The sequence below is a fragment of the Taudactylus pleione genome, unplaced genomic scaffold (genome assembly GCF_031769625.1).
Source record: "Taudactylus pleione unplaced genomic scaffold, aTauple2 ptg000282l, whole genome shotgun sequence".
NCBI classification, from domain to species: Eukaryota; Metazoa; Chordata; class Amphibia; order Anura; family Myobatrachidae; genus Taudactylus; species Taudactylus pleione.
In genome coordinates, this window is record NW_028284684.1 from 1,128,998 (window position 1) to 1,149,818 (window position 20,821).

Here is a 20,821-nt window from a genome sequence, read left to right on the forward strand (position 1 = left end):
CTGGCACAACAAGTTCCTGATTAATGTGGAACTTTGAGACCACTTTGGGCAAAAACTCAGGACGAGTGCGGAGCACCGCTCTGTCCTGGTGAAAAATCAGGAAAGGAGGGCGACAGGAAAGCGCCCCCAATTCAGACACCCTCCTGGCCAAAGCAATTGCCAGGAGAAAAACCGTCTTAAATGTCAGCCACTTGAGCTCCACCGCCTCAAGAGGCTCAAACGGAGGACCCTGCAGGACCCGTAGCACCACCGCCAAGTCCCAAGGAGCCACAGGAGGCACAAAGGGAGGCTGGATCCTGAGAACACCCTGGAAAAAGGTGTGAACGTCTGGTAGTATTGCAATCCGCCGTTGAAACCACACGGACAAGGCGGACACATGAACCTTCAGAGATGCAAGGCGTAAGCCGAGATCCAATCCTGACTGAAGAAATTCCAAGATCCTAGAAACTCGGAACACCTGAGGATCATAATGTCTGGACTCACACCACTGAAAGTAAGTGTGCCACACTCTGTGATAAATCCGTGCTGAAGCAGGCTTGCGTGCCCTGAGCATGGTACCAATAACCGAACTGGAGAAGCCCCGAGACCTCAAGACGGCTGTCTCAAGAGCCACGCCGTCAAAGACAGCCGACCCAGATCCGGGTAAAGGCAGGGCCCCTGAGACAACAGGTCCCGACGCTGAGGAAGAAGGTACGGAGCGTCGATGGAGAGGCTCCTGAGATCGGAGTACCAAGGACGTCTGGGCCACGCCGGAGCTACCAGCACGAGCATGCCGCCGTCCTGCTTGAATTTCCGCAGAACCCGAGGAAGCAGGGATAGCGGAGGAAACAGATACGCCAGGTGAAACGTCCATTTCACCGACAGCGCGTCCACCAGACTTGCGCCTGCGTCTCTTGTCCTTGACCCGTAAACGGGCAACTTGTGATTGTGACGGGAGGCCATCAAGTCCAGCTCCGGCAGTCCCCACCTGTCCACGAGTAGCTGAAACACCTCTGGGTGAAGCGACCATTCCCCGGGATGCACGTCATGACGGCTGAGGAAGTCCGCCTCCCAATTGAGGACTCCGGGGATGAAGACCGCCGAGATCGCCGGAATGTGACCCTCCGCCCAATTCAGGTTACGAGACACCTCCGACATCGCTGCCTGACTGCGAGTTCCGCCTTGGTGGTTGATATACGCCACCGTGGTGGCGTTGTCGGACTGCACCTGTACCGCCCTTCCGTGAAGAGCGGGGCCGGACGACTGCAGGGCCCTGTATACTGCCCGCAGTTCCAGGATGTTGATGGGGAGAAGTGCTTCTTCCGCTGACCAACGACCCTGAAGTGACAAAGAGCCGGTCACTGCCCCCCAACCCCGGAGACTGGCATTCGTCGTGAGCAGGACCCAGTCCGGGATCCAAAATGGGCGCCCCTCGACCAGATGAGCTGTCTGAAGCCACCAAGCCAAAGATTGACGAACGTCCGGAGACAACACCAGCACCTGAGAGCGGATCCGGTGAGGTAACCCGTTCCATTCTGATAGAATCAGCCCCTGCAGGGGCCGGGAATGGAACTGGGCAAATTCCACCATGTCGAATGTCGACACCATGGACCCCAGAACTCTCATAGCCGAATGGACCGACAGGCGGCAACGGCTCAGGCAACTGTGCATCCGCAGCTGTAGGGAGGCGACCTTCTCCGGAGTCAGGAAGATCCTTTGCTGACGCGAATCCAGCAGGGCTCCCAAATGAACCATCCGCTGTGATGGAATCAGGGAGGACTTTTTCCAATTTATCAACCACCCGTGTGCTTGCAGGCAAGCGATCGTCAGGTGGAGATGTTGAAGCAGTACCTCCGGGGAGCTCGCCAGCAACAGGAGGTCGTCCAGATACGGCAGCAGCCGTACATTCTGGTTCCGAAGATGTGCGGCCATGACCGCCATAATCTTCGTGAACACCCTCGGTGCCGTGGAGAGACCAAAGGGAAGCGCCCGGAACTGATAGTGGTGTTGAAGGATAGCGAACCTCAGATACCGCTGGTGTGAAGATGCTATCGGAACATGGAGGTAGGCGTCCTGGATGTCCAGGGACACCATGTAATCCCCCGGTTCCATCGCCAGAATGATGGAACGTAACGTTTCCATCCTGAACTTGGGAACTCTGAGGAATTTGTTCAGAGACTTCAAGTTGAGGATAGGGCGATGAGAACCATTGGGTTTCTGCACCAGAAACAGAGACGAATAGTACCCCGTCCCTCGTTGTGATAGAGGAACGGGAAAAAATGACCCCTGCTTTCAGCAAGGACTCTATAGCCTCCTGAACCTGTAACGCCTTGGCCTTGTCCTGAGAAGGACTTGTGCAGAAAAACTGGTGGGGTGGTCTGTGCCGAAAAGACAGGGCGTACCCCTGGGAGACCACTTCTCGAACCCAGGCATCCGTGGAGGTATTGTGCCAGCACTGGGCAAATAGAAGAAGTCGGCCTCCCACTCTGAGGTCCCCCAGAGGGAGGCCCGTCCCATCAGGCCGCAGGTTTATCTTCCTGCTTGGAAGAAGGGCGCCGAGCACTCCAGGCTTGCTTCTTGGGTTTAGAGGCAGTCTTACTCGCAGACTGTCTCGGGAAGGACTGACCTTTCGCCTTACCCTGAACCCGAAAGGAACGAAAAGCCGAACTCCGAACCTTAGCAGGCAGTGCCGCCGAAGGGAGGAAGGCCGACTTGGATTTAGCCAGGGTGTCCACTATTTTGTCCAAGTCCGGACCAAATAGTAATTCCCCATTGAAAGGTAAGGCCTCCAGACCCTTCTTTGAATCAGAGTCCGCTCTCCAGGACCGCAACCACAAGGATCGGCGGCCAGACACCGCTGCAGCCGATACCCGCGAGGTCAGCAGACTAGCATCTAAAGAAGCTTCACCAATGTAAGAAGCAGCGTCCCTCATTTGTCCCAACAACGCCCGCTGGACATCCGGAGCGTCGTCTGGGAAGGTATCTTCCAATGCATTGGCCCACCCCTCAATGGCCTTGGCCACCCAGGAGATGGCCATGGACGGTCGGGCCACCGCCCCGGAGAGGGAGTAAATAGACTTTAAGCAAGTCTCAACTTTCCTGTCCGTGGGATCCTTCAGCGAGGATATCGACGGTAATGGTAAGGTGGCGCCCCGAGTTAAACGGGTGACATGGGAATCCACCGCCGGTGGAGTTTCCCATTTTTTACAATGTGCCTCAGGGAAGGGGTAATTAGAAGCCAACCGCTTCTGAGGAAGGAATCTCTTACTGGGCGCCTGCCAAGCTACCGCCATATGATCCGTCAACTGATCCGACAGGGGAAACACCGCAGAAGCCACCTTAGTTTTTTTGAAACTAGGAAACTTCGACGTAGGAACCGGTGCCTCATCCTCTATAAGAAGAATAGCTCGCACCGCCCTAACTAGTGCTCGCACATTAATGGACGACTTGGTATCCATTTCCTGGACCGAGGCGTCCGAGTCAGTGTCATCAGGGACCTCCCCATCATCTGAGGAACCCTCTGTCCGATACCTGAGCAGCCCGTGTCATGAGTGGGCGTTTTGAAATCCTAGAAGGCATGTCAGTCTGCAACATTGACTGAAAAGCAGAGGAAGCGGCCGCCAAATTTTGCACGGAGTTGGAGAGCACATCCACCCATGGTGGAGGAGTCGCCGTAGGGGCCTGAAAAGGTACCACAGGCTGCTGCGGCACAAGGGAAGCCTGTATATACATAGGCAACCCCGCATAGGGGCCTACTGATTGAGACCCAGGAGGACTCCGCAATAACTGCGGGACACCCAGGGAATAGGGGATGGTCGGCTGGGGCACCGCCCTAGTAGGGAGAGCAGTCGGGACCGACAGACGGTCCGCAATAGACACCAGCACTTGAGAAAACATCGCCCACGGTGGTTCCTGCGCCAGAGAAGGTCTGGATGGGCCAGGAGCCACCTGGCATCGACTACACAGGCCATCCTGTGACAAATCCTCCCTATCTACTCCTGCAGAACAGCGTCCGCAGGAGGCCAACACCGAAGCCACTGAGCGCTCAACCTCCTCGTCTGACATGACAGAATATATTATATATCTGGCACCAGGGTAGAAGTAAAACGCACTCACCGGTGTGCTGAACAACAGCCCACAATATGGCACTGAGTAGCACACAACTGTATGTGACGGACCTCACAAATACGTGATCTATATAAGTGAGGTCAGTAGAAACGCCCCTCCCCCACACACCTGTAGGGCTTGTAGGAGAAGGAAAGGGATAGGTATAAGCTGACAGTAAGCGGAAAATAAGCACAGACAGGCAGCACTAGCAAAAGTCACATACCATGCAGGAAGATATACTCACTGCACCTTTACACTACAATCAACCTGCCCAGATTCAGTGTCTGGGAGGGCTATAGTGCTGTGTACGCTGTCCTTAATCAGGGGAGAGGTACACAGGGGGACCGGTCCGCGTGCTCCCTGAGATCTGCGCTGCCACTGGGAAAATGGCTGCTGGAGACCTCAGAGGAGGAGTGGCCGAGTAGATGCAGCTCAGTGACGCCAGACAACGTGCTGAAAGGCGCGCTGAGCTGAGGGGAGGAGCCGCTGACAGGGAAGGCTTCCTCCCCTGGCTGGCCATAACCCCAGGGATGCTGGCTTACCGCTTGCCCCTTTATCCCTGGTGGTCTAGTGGTCCCACGGGTTATGGAGGGGGCCCGCCGCCACTGCCAGCAGCCTCCGGTCTGTCCCCAGGACCGGAGGCTAAAGGACTGCATTTAAGGCATTCCGCACGCCGCTGCTAGCCAGCGACGCGCGGCTTACCTGAATCCCCGGCGACTCCGGCAGCAGTCCTGGGAGGTAGACAGAGTCCGGCTAGTACGGACTCTGCCCTCCCGCCGCGATCCCCAGATCAGTACTGGCGTCGCGGCGCCAGTCGGGGATCAGAGCGGCAGCGTGGGCGTCTGTACAGACAGCCCTTCGCTGCCGTCTGTAGTAAAAAGAGATTAAAAATAAATAAAATCTAACTTAAAATAAAAAGCTTCTGGGGGCTGCTCCTGCAGCCCCCCTGCGCGGTGACCGACTCCGGCCGGGCACCAGCTTACACTGAGGTGCCTGTGGCTCGGGGGCGGGGTATAGAGGAGGACCCAAGTGCATCCTGGGAGCTAAAAGCTTAACTGTGTGGTGCCCATGGATCCTGTTCCAGCTATAACCCCAAGGTCAACCCTGTGGACCCCCTATGGACCCTGAAGTAGAAAAGCAGATTTGGCTGCCGCCAGCGTGGCCACAATCTTATCCAGATCCGGACCGAAGAGAACTTCTCCGGTAAACGGCAACGCTTCCAGACCTTTCTTGGAATCTGCGTCCGCCTTCCAGGATCGCAGCCACAAGGTGCGACGAGCAGCTACCGCTGCTGAAGAAATTCTAGACACCAGAGTACTAATGTCTAGAGCCGCCTCGTTGATGTAGGTGGCCGAATCACGGAGATTGCCAATCAACTCCGTCTGTTCGGCCGGACAGTCGGATTCAAAAGAAGCCTCTAATGAATCCGCCCAGCGCTCCATCGCTCTGGCAACCCAGCAAATGGCCATAGCCGGCCATGCTGCCCCCCCTGCAAGGGAATAAGCGGACTTCAGGCAGATTTCTACCTTGCGGTCCGTAGCATCCTTAAGGGAGGACATGGATGGCATCGGCAATGTGGCACTACGGACAAGACGGGTCACGTGAGAATCCACCTGTGGAGGGGATTCCCACTTAGCAAAATAATTATCAGCGAACGGATAAGCCACCGCCAGGCGTCTCTGCGGCTGGTATCGCTTGCCAGGCTGTTTCCACGCCTCCTCTAAATGGTCCACCAACTGACCCGAAAGAGGAAAGACTGTGGCATCGCCCTTCACATCTTTGAAAAAGGCATACTTAGATTAAGCCGCTGGGGGAACTTCGTCCTCAATCACCAAGGCTGTGCGGACCGCCCGAATAAGTCCAGGAATATATACTTTGGACTTAGCATCAGCGTCCTTAGTATGGAGAGGTTCCTGATCGTCAGGATCCAGAATCTCCCCATCATCAGACGTCCCTTCGTCATCCTCATAAGGAGCGGACAGAGACGCCACCGGCCTTTTATGAGGCCGCATCACAGACTCCCCTTGCAACACATCCGACAAGTGCTGTACAGAACTCGTCAGGGAGTTAACCCACGCTGGCTCCTGAGAACCCGGGAGCGGGGAAATAGGGAGACTGTGGGGTACCACCAATTGTCGTGGGAACCCCTGCATGGGTGACGACACCACAGACTGCTGGGACAAACCCATCGGAGTAAACGCGGGCTTCGGAGCTAACTGGCCCACTAAAGCTGTTAACGCCTGAGCGAAACAAGCCCAGGGCGGCTCCTGTACCGGTGCTGTAACCGTAATAGGCCGCGCCATGGACAAACACTGCCGGCAAAGGCCCTCCACGCTACCCTCCCCCTCCGCTAACGGTACTTTGCACGTGGTACACTGTAGCCGGAGGGGAAAATCACTTTCAGACATGATGGCACCACGTATGTGACCTCTCTCACCAATTAAGTATTAAATAGGCGAGAGACCACCCTGCAGCACCGCACCGCAAGGGCTTTAGCAGAAAGAACAGGGACAGTAATAAAGCTGACAGTTTAGAGAAGAAAAGTTACAGGCAGCGCTAGCACAGTCACATACAATGCAGAGAAATAACAATTCCTGCACCAACAGCGCTGATCACTCAACTACACAGACACAGGGCCTGGTAGGACACAGCGCTGCATACACAGACCCGAGCCACAGCGGAGGAGAGGTATGCGGGGGGACCCAGACCACGATGCTTCCGTCCAGCGCTTCCAGCAGCGTTCACCATGCGTTCTGGAGAAGATGGCCGCCGAGGAGCAGAGAGGAGGCTGGCCTGGGGGAGGAGCGCTGCCACAGGACCAGTCGGCAGCATGCAGAGAGGGCTGTGTGCAGCGGGGGAGGCGCCGGCTGTGAGACAGGGAAGGCGCGCTCCCCTGGCATGCATTTAACCCCTGGGACTCCGCAGCGCTACCGCTCTGCTGCGGTCCGCTGTCCCAGGGGGTAGTGGAAAGCGCAGGTTGGTCGCCTGGCTCCACGCTGCAGCCAGTCCCCAGGGAGCCCCCTGCCTGGGGACTTAGGACCATGTGACCAGCGGGGACCCACCGCGGGACCCCGCTGCTTACCTTTGTCCCCCTTGGATCCGGCCATGGTCCGGAACATCTGGGGTCACCGCTAGCTGTGACCCCAGATGCTCACCAGCATCCCCGGATCGGTACCGGCGTTCTGGTACCGGCGGGGGTGTAGGGAAGACAGCATGGACGTCAGGAATGACTGTCCATGCTGTACATCCAGATGTGCAGCCACAGCTGCACTGAAGAAAGCTTCAGGGGCTCTTCTAGCCCCCACTCCAACAGGTGCACCCGACGCCGGCCGGGCACCAAACTAAACTGAGGTGCCTTGGCTCGGGGCCGGGGTATAGGAGGGGGACCCTAGTGCATCCTGGGAGGCTGAAAAGCTTAACTCTATGGTGCCCAGCGACTGACGTCACACCTATACCCAAGGTATCCTGTGGATACCCTATGGACCCTGAAGTAGAAATATGGTCCCAGAACCACCCTAAGTACACCAGTATTAGGGCAGATTGTACAGAGAAGGGACACACACACACATATATATATATATATATATATATACATACACACACACATATTATATATATATATATATATATATATATATCATACAATATACTGCAAGTGGCACTACAATCAACTGCCCAGATTCAGTGTCTGGGGCTATAGCACTGTGTACACTGACCCAAAGGGGGGACTGGACCCAACGCCATCCTAGGAGATCTGCGCTGCACCATAAAGATAAAATGGCCGCCGGAGACCTCAGAGGAAGCGTGGCCCAGGAGGAAGCAGCTCAGCAAAGCCAGACCGCAATGGAAAGGCGTGCTGAGCTGAGGGGAGAAGCCTCTACAACAGGGAAGGCTGTCTTCTCTGGCTGAATATTAACCGACCCGCGCCGACACTGTCCCTGGTGGTCTAGAGGAGGCGCAGGATATGGAGGGCCTGCGTCCACCTCAGCGCCTCAGATCTGTCCCCTGAGACCGGAGGCAATGACAGCACAAACGCGGGTCACCCGCCTTACTTTATCCCAGTAGATCCAGCTGCAGTCTGGGAAGTCCGCAAGGCCGGGCTAGCACGGACCCCAGTTTCCCGCCGAGAATCCCAGGTAAGTACTGGCGTTGCGGCATCAAATTGAAATAAAATAGCTTTAGGGGCTGCTAAACAGCCCCCCTGCGATAACAGTGACCCGACTCCGGCCGGGCACCTACTTAAACTGAGGTGCCTCTGGCTCGGGGTTATAGGGAGAGTGCACCCAGTGCATCCTGGGAGCTACGTGGTGCCTGGATTTGGTTCCCCAACCTATACCCCAGGGTCTCCCTGTGGAGCCTATGGACCCTGAAGAAGAAAGACCAATATAAAACTGCTGACCACAGAAGAGTGTTTACACATTACGTTATTTATCTTTCTTATATTCCATTGAGAAACAAATTAAGTTTTAATGCTTGTATAGATAGATCCACCATGTATCTAAACACATTTCATCTTTAATATCTAACCACTAAAACTTAAGTTTAGTATTAATCTTATTTCAATCATATATATACCTGGGCACTTCCCAACACAGCAGGAGCAGGTCTTGTTGTCGAGTCTACTCCAACTTGTGCATTTTTAGCTGTTAGAAGAGCTATAAAAAAAATAAAATAAAGACTATTGGTAACTGAAAACTTCCTGCTCGTCATATACCAGCTTGTATGTCTGAGTAATCGAAGTTGAAGATGATACTGCTCTCTGCTCCTGCAACATGTCTGTCTGCTGTATTCCTTATACCTTACTCATTTTAGTGAGTAAAGAAAAGAATTCTAGAAAAACATTTTCCTCACCACAAAAACAGGATTTTGGTACTTACCGTTAAATCCATTTCTCCGATTCCACAGGGGACACTGGAGCTTTATGACAGTGGGGTATAGACGGTTGGTTGAATTGAGCCTAGCACTTTAAAAATCTAAGTGTGACTGGCTCTTCCCCCTCTATGCCCCATCAGCCCCAGTTTTAAGAACTGAGCCCGAGAGGAGACGGAGAACAGACTGAAGAACAGAGAAGGAGGAGAACAGAAAAAGAAACTGACATACTGCAGAAACCCAACAGGCTGCAGGAATAAACAGCCACACAACCAGAACGGACCAAAACTGCAATAGAATTGAAGCAGAGCAAGAACTGTAAGCAGGCAAGAAGCACTGGGCGGGTGTCCCCTGTGGAATCGGAGAAATGGATTTAACGGTAAGTACCAAAATCCTGTTTTCTCCTTCATCCACTAGGGGACACTGGAGATCCATGACAGTGGGGACATCCCAAAGCCACCCTCCTGGGGGGGAGAGTGCTGAACACCCTGCAAGACACTGCGACCAAAACTCGAAGCAAAAGCCACAAAAGTGTCAAATCTGTAGAAACGTACAAAAGTATACACTGAAGACCACGTAGCTGCTCTACAAAGCTGTGAAGCCGAGGCACCTCTACGTGCCGCCCAAGAAGTACCCACAGAGCGCGTAGAATATGCAGAGATGGATACCGGTGGAGGTCGAGCAGAAGCAACATATGCCTGACGAATAGTCAGACGAATCCACCTGGCCAAAGTTTGCTTAGACGCAGGCCAGCCACGCCGATTAGCATCATAAAGGACAAGCAGAGCCTCTGATTTACGTAGTCCTTCAGTACGGGCCACATAAATGCGATGTGCCCGAACAACATCCAAGGAGTGAGAATCCCCGGAAGAGTCCGACAAGGCTGGTACCACAATCGGCTGGTTCAGATGAAACGCCGTGACCACCTTGGGCAAAAAGGAAGGGCGGGTATGAATTTCCGCCATATCATCGTGAAAAATTAAGTAAGGGGAACGGCAGGACAAAGCTCCAAGTTCCGACACTCGTCTAGCCGAAGCCAGGGCCAATAAAGGATCATCTTCCAAGTTAAATACTTCAATTCCATGTCCTGCAAAGGCTCAAACGTGGCTGACTGAAGGAAGGATAAAACAAGGTTCAGGTCCCAAAGAGCTGTGGGAGGCACAAAGGGGGGCTGAACTCTAAGTACTCCTTGATAAAAAGGTCTGAACCGCCAGAATCAGAGCTAGACGACGCTGAAAAAAAATAGAAAGAGCAGAAATCTGCACTTTAAGCGATCCCAGGCGTAGGCCCGCATGAAGTCCTTTTTGAAGAAAAAGAAGACGACGCGGTAAATGAAAAGATGAAGTGGAAGATCCACGACTTCCACACCAGGAGATATGTGTCTTCCAAATGCGATGATAATGCGCTGATGTCACCGGTTTTCTAGCCCTAAGCATGGTAGGAATGACCGCCCGAGGGAATCAATAGCCACGCCGTCAAACAAAGCCGCCGTAAATCTGGGTACACAAATGGACCCTGGTGTAGAAGGTCCGACTGCAGTGGAAGAGGCCAAGGTTCGTCTGCTAGAAGGAATACGAGATCGGAGTACCAAACCCGGCGAGGCCAATCCGGAGCCACTAGGATGACGGTGGACGACTCTCGTTTGATCCGCTTGAGAATCCGAGGAAGAAGCGGAAACGGTGGGAACAGGTATACAAGGCTGTATGGCCAAGGAATCAGTAAAGCATCCGCTCCCACCGCTGCCGGATCCCTGGTCCTGGAGCAGTAAAGTGGTAGCTGATGATTTGTCGGGGACGCAATCAGATCTATCTGTGGTTTCCCCCATCTGTGAACTAGTTGAAGGAAGACCTCAGGATGAAGGGACCACTCCCCGGGGAGAAGATCCTGACGTCTGAGGTAGTCCGCTTTCCAGTTGTCGACTCCCGGAATGAATACTGCGGAGATGGCCTTGATGTGTTTTTCTGCCCACAGGAGGATGCGGCTGGCCTCTCTCATTGCCAGACGACTGCGGGTTCCTCCTTGTCGATTTATGTACGCCACGGCCGTGGCGTTGTCGGATATAATCCGACCCGGAAGTCCTCGTTGCAGAGGAGCAGTCTGTATCCAGGGTCTGTAGACTGCCCACAGTTCGAGAACGTTGATCGATAAGAGGGATTCCTGCCGCGACCAACGCCCCTCGAAGTGATTGTCCAGGACCACAGCTCCCCATCCGCGGAGGCTGGCGTCCGTAGTGACTAAGGTCCAATTCCAAATTCCGAAGCACCGACCTGCTATCATATGGTTGGTCCGGAGCCACCAGAGCAAGGATATGCGGGTCAGGGGAGACAGACGCGCCAGCCGATGTATCTGTAGGTGGGACCCGGACCATTGAGACAGAAGATTCAATGGAAAAGTTCTGGAGTGAAATCTGCCGAATTGGATGGCCTCGAAGGAGGCCACCATCTTTCCCAGTAGATGAATGTAAAGATGCACAGACACTTTTTTGGGTCTGAGCACCAAACGAACCAGCTCCTGTATGGCTATGGCCTTGTCCACTGGTAGGAAGATACGTCATGCCACAGGCTTGTCTGCTGGCTTGGGATCTGGACGACGGGCATTAGACGCTTGACGTCCTCTAGAGCGACCTCCTCGCCCTGCTGAAGACGAACCTCGCGGTCGACCCTGAAATCTCGCTGGAGCTCGAAAGGAATGAAAGGAAGGTCCTTTAAACGATCGACGTGGAGGAGGTGCTGAGGAAGGTAGAAAAGTACTCTTACCCCCAGTGGCCAGCGAGATCCACTTGTCCAACTCCGGACCAAATAAAATATCGCCTGTGAAAGGAAGAGCTTCAACCGCTCTTTTGGACTCCCCATCCGCTTGCCAGGTACGAAGCCAAAGTGCTCGGCGAGCAGCGACTGCCGAAGCAGAGATCCTAGCGCCTACCTGGCCAATATCTCTGGAGGCGTCTCCCAAGTATACTGCGGATTCCTGAATATGCTCTGCCAAAGTAATCAGATCCGCCCGCGAGGTGTTGGACTTTAGACTTTCCGTCAATTGTTCTGCCCACTTCTCCACTGCCTTGTTGACCCAAGAGCCTACCAAGGCAGGCCGGAGAAGTGCACCTGCAGCCGTATAAATGGATTTCAGAGTGGTTTCTAATTTCCGCTCTGAGCTTTCCTTCAACGTATAAGCTCCTGGAACGGGTAATGTGGTTTTCTTTGACAACCGAGAAACCGAAGAATCCACCGGTGGCGGGGTCTCCCATCGTTTTCTATTTTCCTCTGGAAACGGGTAAAGGGAGAAAAAACACCTAGGAATCTGAAATTTACGATCTGGATTCTGCCAGGCTGCCGTCATCTGTTCGTCTAACTGGAGAGAAACAGGGAATGTGACAGAAAACTTCTGTGTCTTGGCAAACAAGGAGTCTTCTAACGATTCTGGAGCTTCAGGGCCAGAAATCTGAAGAACTTCCCTCACCGCTAGGATGAGTGCATCAATACCCTGCATTGCATCTTGTGAGGAAGCCTCTACATCCGATTCGTCCAGCATTTCCCCTTCCTCCTCCTGAGATGAGTGATCTGCTGCAAATTCCTCATCTGACTGGAGAACCGCCGGAAGTGACCTCTTCTTAGACGGCCGACTTACCGCAGTCTCAGGAGCTTTAGACGCAGAACCCATAACCTGGTAAGGCTATTCACAGAGCGGACTAGATCCTGAGCCCACACTGGTTCTGTCGCTAGAAAAGAAGGGTGAGATGTACCAGGTTGATTTCTGGCGGCCTCCCGTTCCCTACGGGAAGCGGCTAATTCAGAAGAAAGATCCGCCATGACCCCTGCCAAACTATTTATTAAGGAGGGTGTGACAGACTGTGTTAACACTCTCTGCTTCACACGCATCGCACAGGGAAGACCCTTCAGAGCGAGCATGGGTAAATTTCTTATTGCACTTAGTGCAGGCAAACAATTTTTGTGAAGCAGTTTTGTCTGTCTGTGAGTTGAGATGACTTCCAGAACAACCACCACATACATGCAGAAAGAGCAAATAGGGAGGAGCAGAATTTCAATAATAATTCTACTCAAGTGACTGGGGCAGACAGAGCAAAGATAGGGAGGAGCAGAATCTTATATAATGCTACTCAATTTAGAATAGGCAGGGTAGCAGTAAATGCTACCCCACTGTATGACTCACAGACCCCTTCAGCTGAAGCTGTCAGTCACTGCCTTTCCTTTAATGTAGTGCTGGTTTTCTCCAGGACACTGTGCTGTGTCTGGACTACACTTTGGCGCCACTTCTTGTGAGCAGCGTGCGCCAAACCCGCTAAGGTAGTGAAGGAGGAGGAGGATGGACATAACACCAGTTATGGCCGCCGCTAGGAAGCTCCGCCCCTTTATAGCATACAGTTCTATAGAGAGCGGCCATGACATGCAGGATGTATAGCACGGCCGCTTCTAATGTAAGCGGCTTCTCCCCTCCCGGAGAATGGCCGCTTCTCAGACGACCATCCAGTGGCTTGCAAACCGCCACGCTGCGTTAATTAGGCAGCGTGCTGTCAAGAGACTGGCACCGGTGCTTCCATTACAAGCACCGGCCCGCAGAGGGACAGCCACGCAGCGGCTGACATCCAAGAAGCCAGCGCCGGTGCTTCTAATCAAGCACCAGCGTGGCACACTAACAGCCGCGTTAAGCGGCTGTATTACATGAGTGACAGTGTCACTAGCCCAGCTTATTAACCTCTCCTGCTAGTCAGGAGATGTGTGCATACTCACGCTGCTGTTGCGGCCAGAGTGCTGGGCGGTGAGGGGGGAGCGGGGACCCGGACACAAGCCGGTTTCAACTGTTGCGGGCCCTGCTGAGTCTGTGGACTCTTGGATGTATCCCCTCCATAGGGTGACCGGACACAGGCTGCAGTAGCCGCTCTGGCGGCTCCCATGTTGCAGGCAGACTGTCACAGCTAACAGTCTGCCTGTCCTCATGTTATATTTCTTTTTTTTCTTTCTTTTTTTTATTACTATTAGGGCTGGAGACAGCCCCATGTGCACAAGCTCTACTCGGGCACATTCTAAAAACTGGGGCTGATGGGGCATAGAGGGGGAGGAGCCAGTCACACTTAGATTTTTAAAGTGCCAGGCTCAACTCAACCCACCGTCTATACCCCACTGTCATGAAGCTCCAGTGTCCCCTAGTGGATGAAAGAGAAATAAAAAAGTAGCTAATTCACAAGCATACACATTTTATATTAATAAAAACATCATGGCAGAAACCCTCACATTACTACAATATAAAGTAGAAGACTTCTTTTATGAATTAAGAGACACATACTAACTATAAGCAGGCTATTCACACCCGCTGCGATATCCTCACCTGCTGACGGCACAGTATTGGACTGTGGAGCACTCAGTTGGGATTGGTTTCTCATAACAGTAGCAGCTGCACCTTGTGGCATGGTTGGAAGAACAACGGATCCTTGAGGACGCAGGTACTGACCAGGGGCAGAAACAATCTGTAGAACATTACCTGGGACAAGGAACACACAGAAAAAAATCCAATATAATCTACACAACTATATTATTAATCGGGGAAAAGAGAAAAGCTGATACAGGCTAAAAATAAGTGATCATGTCTACAGACCATAATGCATTAAATATTCCTTATTACACAATATCAAATGAAAAACAAATTGTGCAAATATTGTTACCAAAGGCCCAAATTAAGTATACAGACTCAAAGATATATACTAATAATTAACAACCAATTGCTGTGTTTTCCTCATGAATTTATCAAGTATATTAACACTTAATACTAGGTACATCTGATATCTCAATAATTTATAAATAAGGATACATTTCGCCCTCTAAATAGTCCAAAAAAAATAAACAAACACATTGGTGTAAATAACTATAGGCAACAGCTCATATTTCTCAGTCTATACAAGTTATGTCCAAAAGGTCTTACTTAAAAGTTCAGCCATAGCCCGCATTCAATTAGTTTTGCACCGGCGCTACTTTTTCGCCTGCCATTCTCTTTGCCTACATCTCGTATTTTAGCTGCAAAAACTTATTGCGCACGTCCCCGCGATTCACCCTATTAAATTCCAAAAGACGCAAAAACGCAACCTGGCGAATGCAAACCAGGCGAAAAGTGCTGTCAGAATTGGGGAAATCAGCCTGACACCCCCTAAAAGATGCACTAACATTGGGGAACAATGTACATGAACCTGAATAGCCCTAATAAAGCTATTTGGGGTAATTAAGGTGTGTTAATCGTCTAATTAGCGTCTTTGAACAAGTGGTGAAGAATAGCATTAAGCAGTTTTTTTGGGTGAAAATAAGTACTCCCGTCAAATTTGGGGTACTTGAAAATGGGTGCAAGCATGGTTTAAAGTTGTCCCCCCACTTTTTTTTTTTTTTTTTACACAATTATCCTTTGGGGGTTGTCCAAAGGGTGCTGAGTGGTTTCCCCACCTTTGCGCCCCAAAATAGTGATTTTGCACTCTTTTTCTCTCCACCTATTCATAGGCAAATCTTTTTCGCCTATTACATCGCATTGCGTTTCCGCTTGGCGAAATGTTGCAATCGGCGATACTTTTTCGCGGATTCCGACTTTTCGCGGCTATTTGAATACGGGCCATACGGTGGCCATACAATCCTCATAATGGAAGAAATTTATTTGGGTTATCAACATGTGTCAAAACACAAACACAGAGGAGATCTCAGTGGTCTAAAAATATACTACTTATCACTATACAAGTTATATTTGTAGTATTAGTGCCTCACAGAAATCATGTTTAAAAAAAAAAAAAAAAAAAAACAGGTTCATAACAAATGTGTAAGAGTGGTCCTCACGATGAAAACAAATTAAGAGACAATTAATTTTGTTCATGTTACCTTGCAGCTGTAATGGCTGTCCAGCAGTGAGCTGCCGCAACTGGCTCTGGGACAGAGTGAATTTGTTTCCTTGAAACTGCAGAGTAACTGGGGTCTCTGGCTGAGCAATACGACCCTGGGATGCACCAGCAGTTGCCAGCTGAGCAATTTTTACTACTTCACCACCTGCAGAAACCAAAAGAAACAGAAATATTACAGAGGCTTCCAGTGAGAAGCAATGGATAAGTACAAACAAATGTAAGCAAGCCTGAACCAATACCAAACTAGAAAACCAAGCAGTGAAATTGGAAAAATAAAAAGTGGATTAGTAGCTGCACACAACCGTGAACCTGTGCAAGACCACTAAAGGGACTGGAAACCAATCACTATAAAGATATATACAAGGCTGGTGTTGCGCTCATAGTACTCAAATAGCCAAAATTATACTCATATACTTGACATGTCAGAAAAAATGGAAATATTTAAAATACTTATATCCAATCAATTTAGAATACAATGAATTAATACATCAAAAAAATATGAGATATGGTAAGAACTTACCCTTGTTATTTCTATTTCTAAGAAGTCCATAGGGTTCCACAGGATACCTTGGGGTATAGGCGATGGCGGCAGTCATCGGGCACCTAAGAGTTTAAGTTTTCAACCTCCCAGCATGCACTGGGTCCCCCTCCTATACCCCGCCCCTGAGCCAAGGCAAGGCAAATCAATTACGTACCAAGCCATAGGAGAAGAAAGAGAGAGAAGAAAGTTCTGGAACACACAAGAATCACATTTTCACCAGAAGGAGACAGAAAAACCGGTGACCAGAGCAAAGCCCATCTGCAGTACAGGTGCGACAGGGCGGGAGTCCTGTGGAACCCTATGGACTTCGTAGAAATAGAGATAACAAGGGTAAGTTCTTACCATATCTCATATTTTCTACTTCAGGGTCCATAGGGTATCCAAAGGATACCTTGGAGATGTCCCAAAGCAGTATACTTTAAGGGTGGGGACGCTCCTGTGCTGAAAGGAGATTCCGCCGCCCGAAGGAAGCATCCTGAGAGGCGAAGGTGTTAAATGCATAATACCTCACAAAAGTATGGACAGAAGACCACGTGGCAGCCTTGCCCAGCTAAATAGCAGAGGCACCACATCAAGCTGCCCACGAAGGACCCACAGACCTAGTGGAATGAGCCCTAACAGAGGATGGAACAGGAAGGCCTTCATGAATGTAAGCCTCAGAAATTGCCATGCGAATGCATCCTGCCAAAGTTTGCTTAGTGGCAGGTCAACCCTTCTTCCGGAAGCCATACAGGACAAACAAGGAGTACGACTTCCTAAAGGAATTGGAATGGTCAACATACATCCTTAGAGCCTGTACCACATCCAAGGTGGCCTCACCAACCGAGAGGTCTGGAGAATTAAAGGCCGTAACTATGATTTCCTCGTTAATGTGGAAACTAGATACCACCTTAGGGAGGAAACTAGGGCGAGTACGAAGCACCACCCTGTCGCTATGAAAAATGAGAAAGGGAGGCCAACATGAGAGCCCCAATTCTGAGGCTGAAGCAATGGCCAGAAGAAAAACAGTCTTAGCCATAAGCCATTTCAAATCCACTGAGGCCAGTGGTTCAAATGGTGGTCCTTGGAGAGCCCTCGGGCCACTGCCAGATCCCAAGGAGCCACTGATGGAACAAAGGGAGGCTGAATACGAAGTACACCTTGCAGAAAGGTGCAGACATCAGGAAGAGTAGCAATCAGACGCTGAAGCCACACTGACAGGGCAGAAACCTGCACCTTCAGAGAAGCAAGGCGAAGACCGTGATCTAAGCCCACCTGCAGGAAAGCCAACACCCTGGATATCCGGAACACCTGAGGATCATAGCCTCTAGGACGACACCATTCAAATAAAGTATGCCATACTCGGTGGTAAATTCTTGCAGACACAGGCTTCCGAGCTCTGAGAATGGTGTGAACTACAGAGCTGGAAAAACCCCTGGACATTAAGAGGGCTGTCTCAACAGCCACGCCGACAGACGACTCAGGTCTGGGTAATGACAAGGACCCTGTGATAACAGGTCCGGATGTAGAGGCAACAGCATTGGAGTGTCTACGGAGAGACTCCGAAGATCTGAGTACCAGCGACGTCTGGGCCACGCCGGAGCGATCAACAGGAGTGTGCCGCCTTCTTGCTTGAATTTTCAAACCACTTGAGGTAGAAGGGAGAACGGAGGGAAGAGGTACGCAGACTGGAAGGTCGACCGGACCGACAGAGCGTCCAACAGAAGAGCCTCCGTGTCTCTTGTCCTTGACCTGTACATAGGCAGCTTGTTGTTGTGTGGGGAGGCCATGAGGTCTATCTCTGGATGGCCCCACTTGCCCACCAGGAGTTGAAACACCTCCTGGATGCATGTCTTGACGGCTGAGAAAGTCTGCTTCCCAGTTGACGACTCCCAGGATGAACACCGCCGACATGGCAGGGAGATTGCCCTCCGCCCCAAGTCGGGATGCGGGACACCTCTGTCAGCGCCGCCCGACTTCGGGTCCCTCATTGGCGGTTTATGTAAGCCACCGTGGTGGCGTTGTCCGACTGTACCTGCGCGGCTATCAGCCCAGCGCTCCATGGCTCTGGCCACCCAGCACACGGCCATAGCCGGTCTGGATGCCCCTCCAGCAAAGGAATAAATGGATTTTAGGCATATTTCCACCTTGCGATCCATAGCATCCTTTAAGGAGGACATGGAGGGCATTGGCAATGTAGCACTCCTCACTAGGCGTGTGACATGAAAATCCACCTGAGGAGGGGTTTCCCACTTAGAAAAGTAATTATCCGCAAAGGGTATGCAAAGGCCAAGCGTTTTTGAGGCTGCAACAGATTACCCGGATTTTTCCACGCCTCCTCTAAATGATCCACCAACTGACCAGATAGAGGAAATACAGTGTAATAATAATAATATCCTTAAAGAAGGCCTATTTGGATTTGGCCACGGGGGATCCTCATCCTCAATAACCAAAGCCGCACGGACTGCCCATATAAGGGCCAGGTATATAGACATTAGACTTTGACTCCGCCTCCTTAGTACAAAGGGGCTCTTGGTCCGAAAAGTCAAAAATCTCATCATCAGACGAGACTTCATCCTCATCAAACTGAACTGACGACAATAAAGGCCGATTAGAAGGCCGTAATTAGGACTCCCCCCTGTAAAACGTCCGTCAGGTGCTGTACAGTATTGGAAAATGAATTCACCCACGCAGGCTCCTGAGAGACCTGGGGGGGCGAAAGCGTGAAACACTGGGGTACCCCTGCATGGGTGATGACACTACCGACTGCTGCGATAACCCCACCTGGGGAAACGCACAGGGCGTCGCCAGCTGGCCCACAAGGGTTGTAAGTGCCTTAGCAAAACAAGCCCAGGGCGGTTCCTGCACAGGCGCAGTGACAGAAATCGGGTGTGATATAAGATAACATGCCCTACATAGTCCCTCAGTGTTCCCATCACCCTTCGCTAATGGTACATTACATGTGATACACTTTAGCAGAAGAGGAAAGTCACGTTCACTCTCAGACATGATGAGTGTAAACGGAGTGTATGCGACTCCCCTCACAGAAAATACTTTCACTGTGAGGTAATAAACACCCTGCAACACCGCACCGCAAGGGCTTTAGCAGAGGAAGAACAGGGATAGTAAAATGGCTGACAGTCAAAAGTGAAAGTACAGGCATACAGCGCTAGCATTAAGTCACATACAATGCAGAAACAAGTCCCTGCACTACCAGTAATATGATCAACTACGCAGATACACAGAGCCTGGTAGGAAACAGTGCTGCATACTCTGACCTTATCAGAGGAGAGGTATGTGGGGGACCCGGACCAAGATGCCACCTGTATCCAGCGTCCAGCAGCGTTTGCACACTTCACTCAGAAAATGGCAGAGGAGCTGAGGGGAGGCAGGCCCAGGGAAGGAGCGCTGACACAGCCCGCCAGACCGCTATGGAGAGGCACTGTGCAGCGGGGGAGGCGCCGGCTGTGAAACAGGGAAGGCGCGCCCCCCTGGCATGCAATTAACCCCTGGGACGCTGGAGCTTTACCGCTCAGCTGCAGCCCGCTGTCCCTGGTGGTCTAATGGAAGCGCAGGTTAATATCTGGCTCCACACGCAGCCTGTCCCCAGGGAGCCCCCTGCCTGAGGAACCAGGACTGTGTATCGGCGGGTACCCTCTGCGAGACCCCGCCACTTACTTGACCCCCTTGAATCCGGGTAATCTGGGGTCACCGCTAGCTGTGACCCCAGACACCCACCAGCATCCCCGGATCAGTACCGGCGTTCTGGTCCGACAGGGCGTAGGAGCGTCAGCATAGACGTCAGTACTGAAGATCCATGCTGTACAGCTCATGTTGCAGCAACACTGTTTAAAGAACTTCAGGGGCTGAAAATGGTGACCCGACTCAGCCGGGCACCTACGAAACTGATTTGCCTTGGCTCGGGGGCGGGGTATAGGAGGGGGATCCAGTGCATCTTGGGAGGCTGAAAACGTTAACTCTGAGGTGCCCGATGACTGCCACCATCGCCTATACCTCAAGGTATCCTGTGGATACCCTATGGACCCTGGAGTAGAAACCTAGATAAAATTGCTTGGTAGAGAACACTATATATAATATAAAGTAATACTCTGCTGGCAGAAATATATATATAAAAAAAAAAAAAAGATACAGCGCCATGTAACGTGGCATTGTGTAATTATACAACCCTATATATTATTAAAAAATATCCACATTAATAGATCAAAAAATAGGAGAAAAAAGTAGCTTATATCAAAAATCCTCCGATATTAAATACGTCTCCATGTATTAAAAATATGTTGCTAATAGAACGATCAGCATCACAGAAAATGTTCCTGTATAGTAGATAGAACATTCTCCATTTAATATACCACCTGACTTGTACCGTCAGAATATGACGTTCTTCCGGACGATATACACCAGGTTTGAATAATGGTGTCCCCGCTCAACAGATGAACCTGGAT

At 51.3% G+C, this 20,821-nt stretch overlaps 2 protein-coding genes across 5 annotated transcripts in view; both read right to left on the reverse strand.

The window, feature by feature from the left end:
* LOC148512088 (E1A-binding protein p400-like) overlaps positions 1-20,821 on the reverse strand; it is a 206,846-nt gene that overhangs the window by 115,254 nt on the left and 70,771 nt on the right. For all 4 annotated transcript variants that reach the window (XM_088482083.1, XM_088482082.1, XM_088482081.1 and 1 more), the window contains exons 22-24: positions 15,819-15,983; positions 14,296-14,448; positions 8,662-8,741 (exon numbers count right to left, since the gene is read on the reverse strand). In XM_088482083.1, the coding sequence (XP_088338209.1) occupies positions 8,662-8,741; positions 14,296-14,448; positions 15,819-15,983 (398 nt within the window). The remainder of the gene's footprint in view (positions 1-8,661; positions 8,742-14,295; positions 14,449-15,818; positions 15,984-20,821) is intronic.
* LOC148512091 (lamina-associated polypeptide 2, isoforms alpha/zeta-like) lies at positions 11,506-12,612 on the reverse strand. The gene has a single exon (XM_088482151.1). The coding sequence runs from the start codon at positions 12,610-12,612 to the stop codon at positions 11,506-11,508; it is 1,107 nt and encodes a 368-aa protein (XP_088338277.1).

Excerpts from the sequence above, each read along its gene's own strand:
- LOC148512091 (XM_088482151.1), bottom strand. The coding sequence starts at position 12,612 with ATGGGTTCTGCGTCTAAAGCTCCTGAGACTGCGGTAAGTCGGCCGTCT.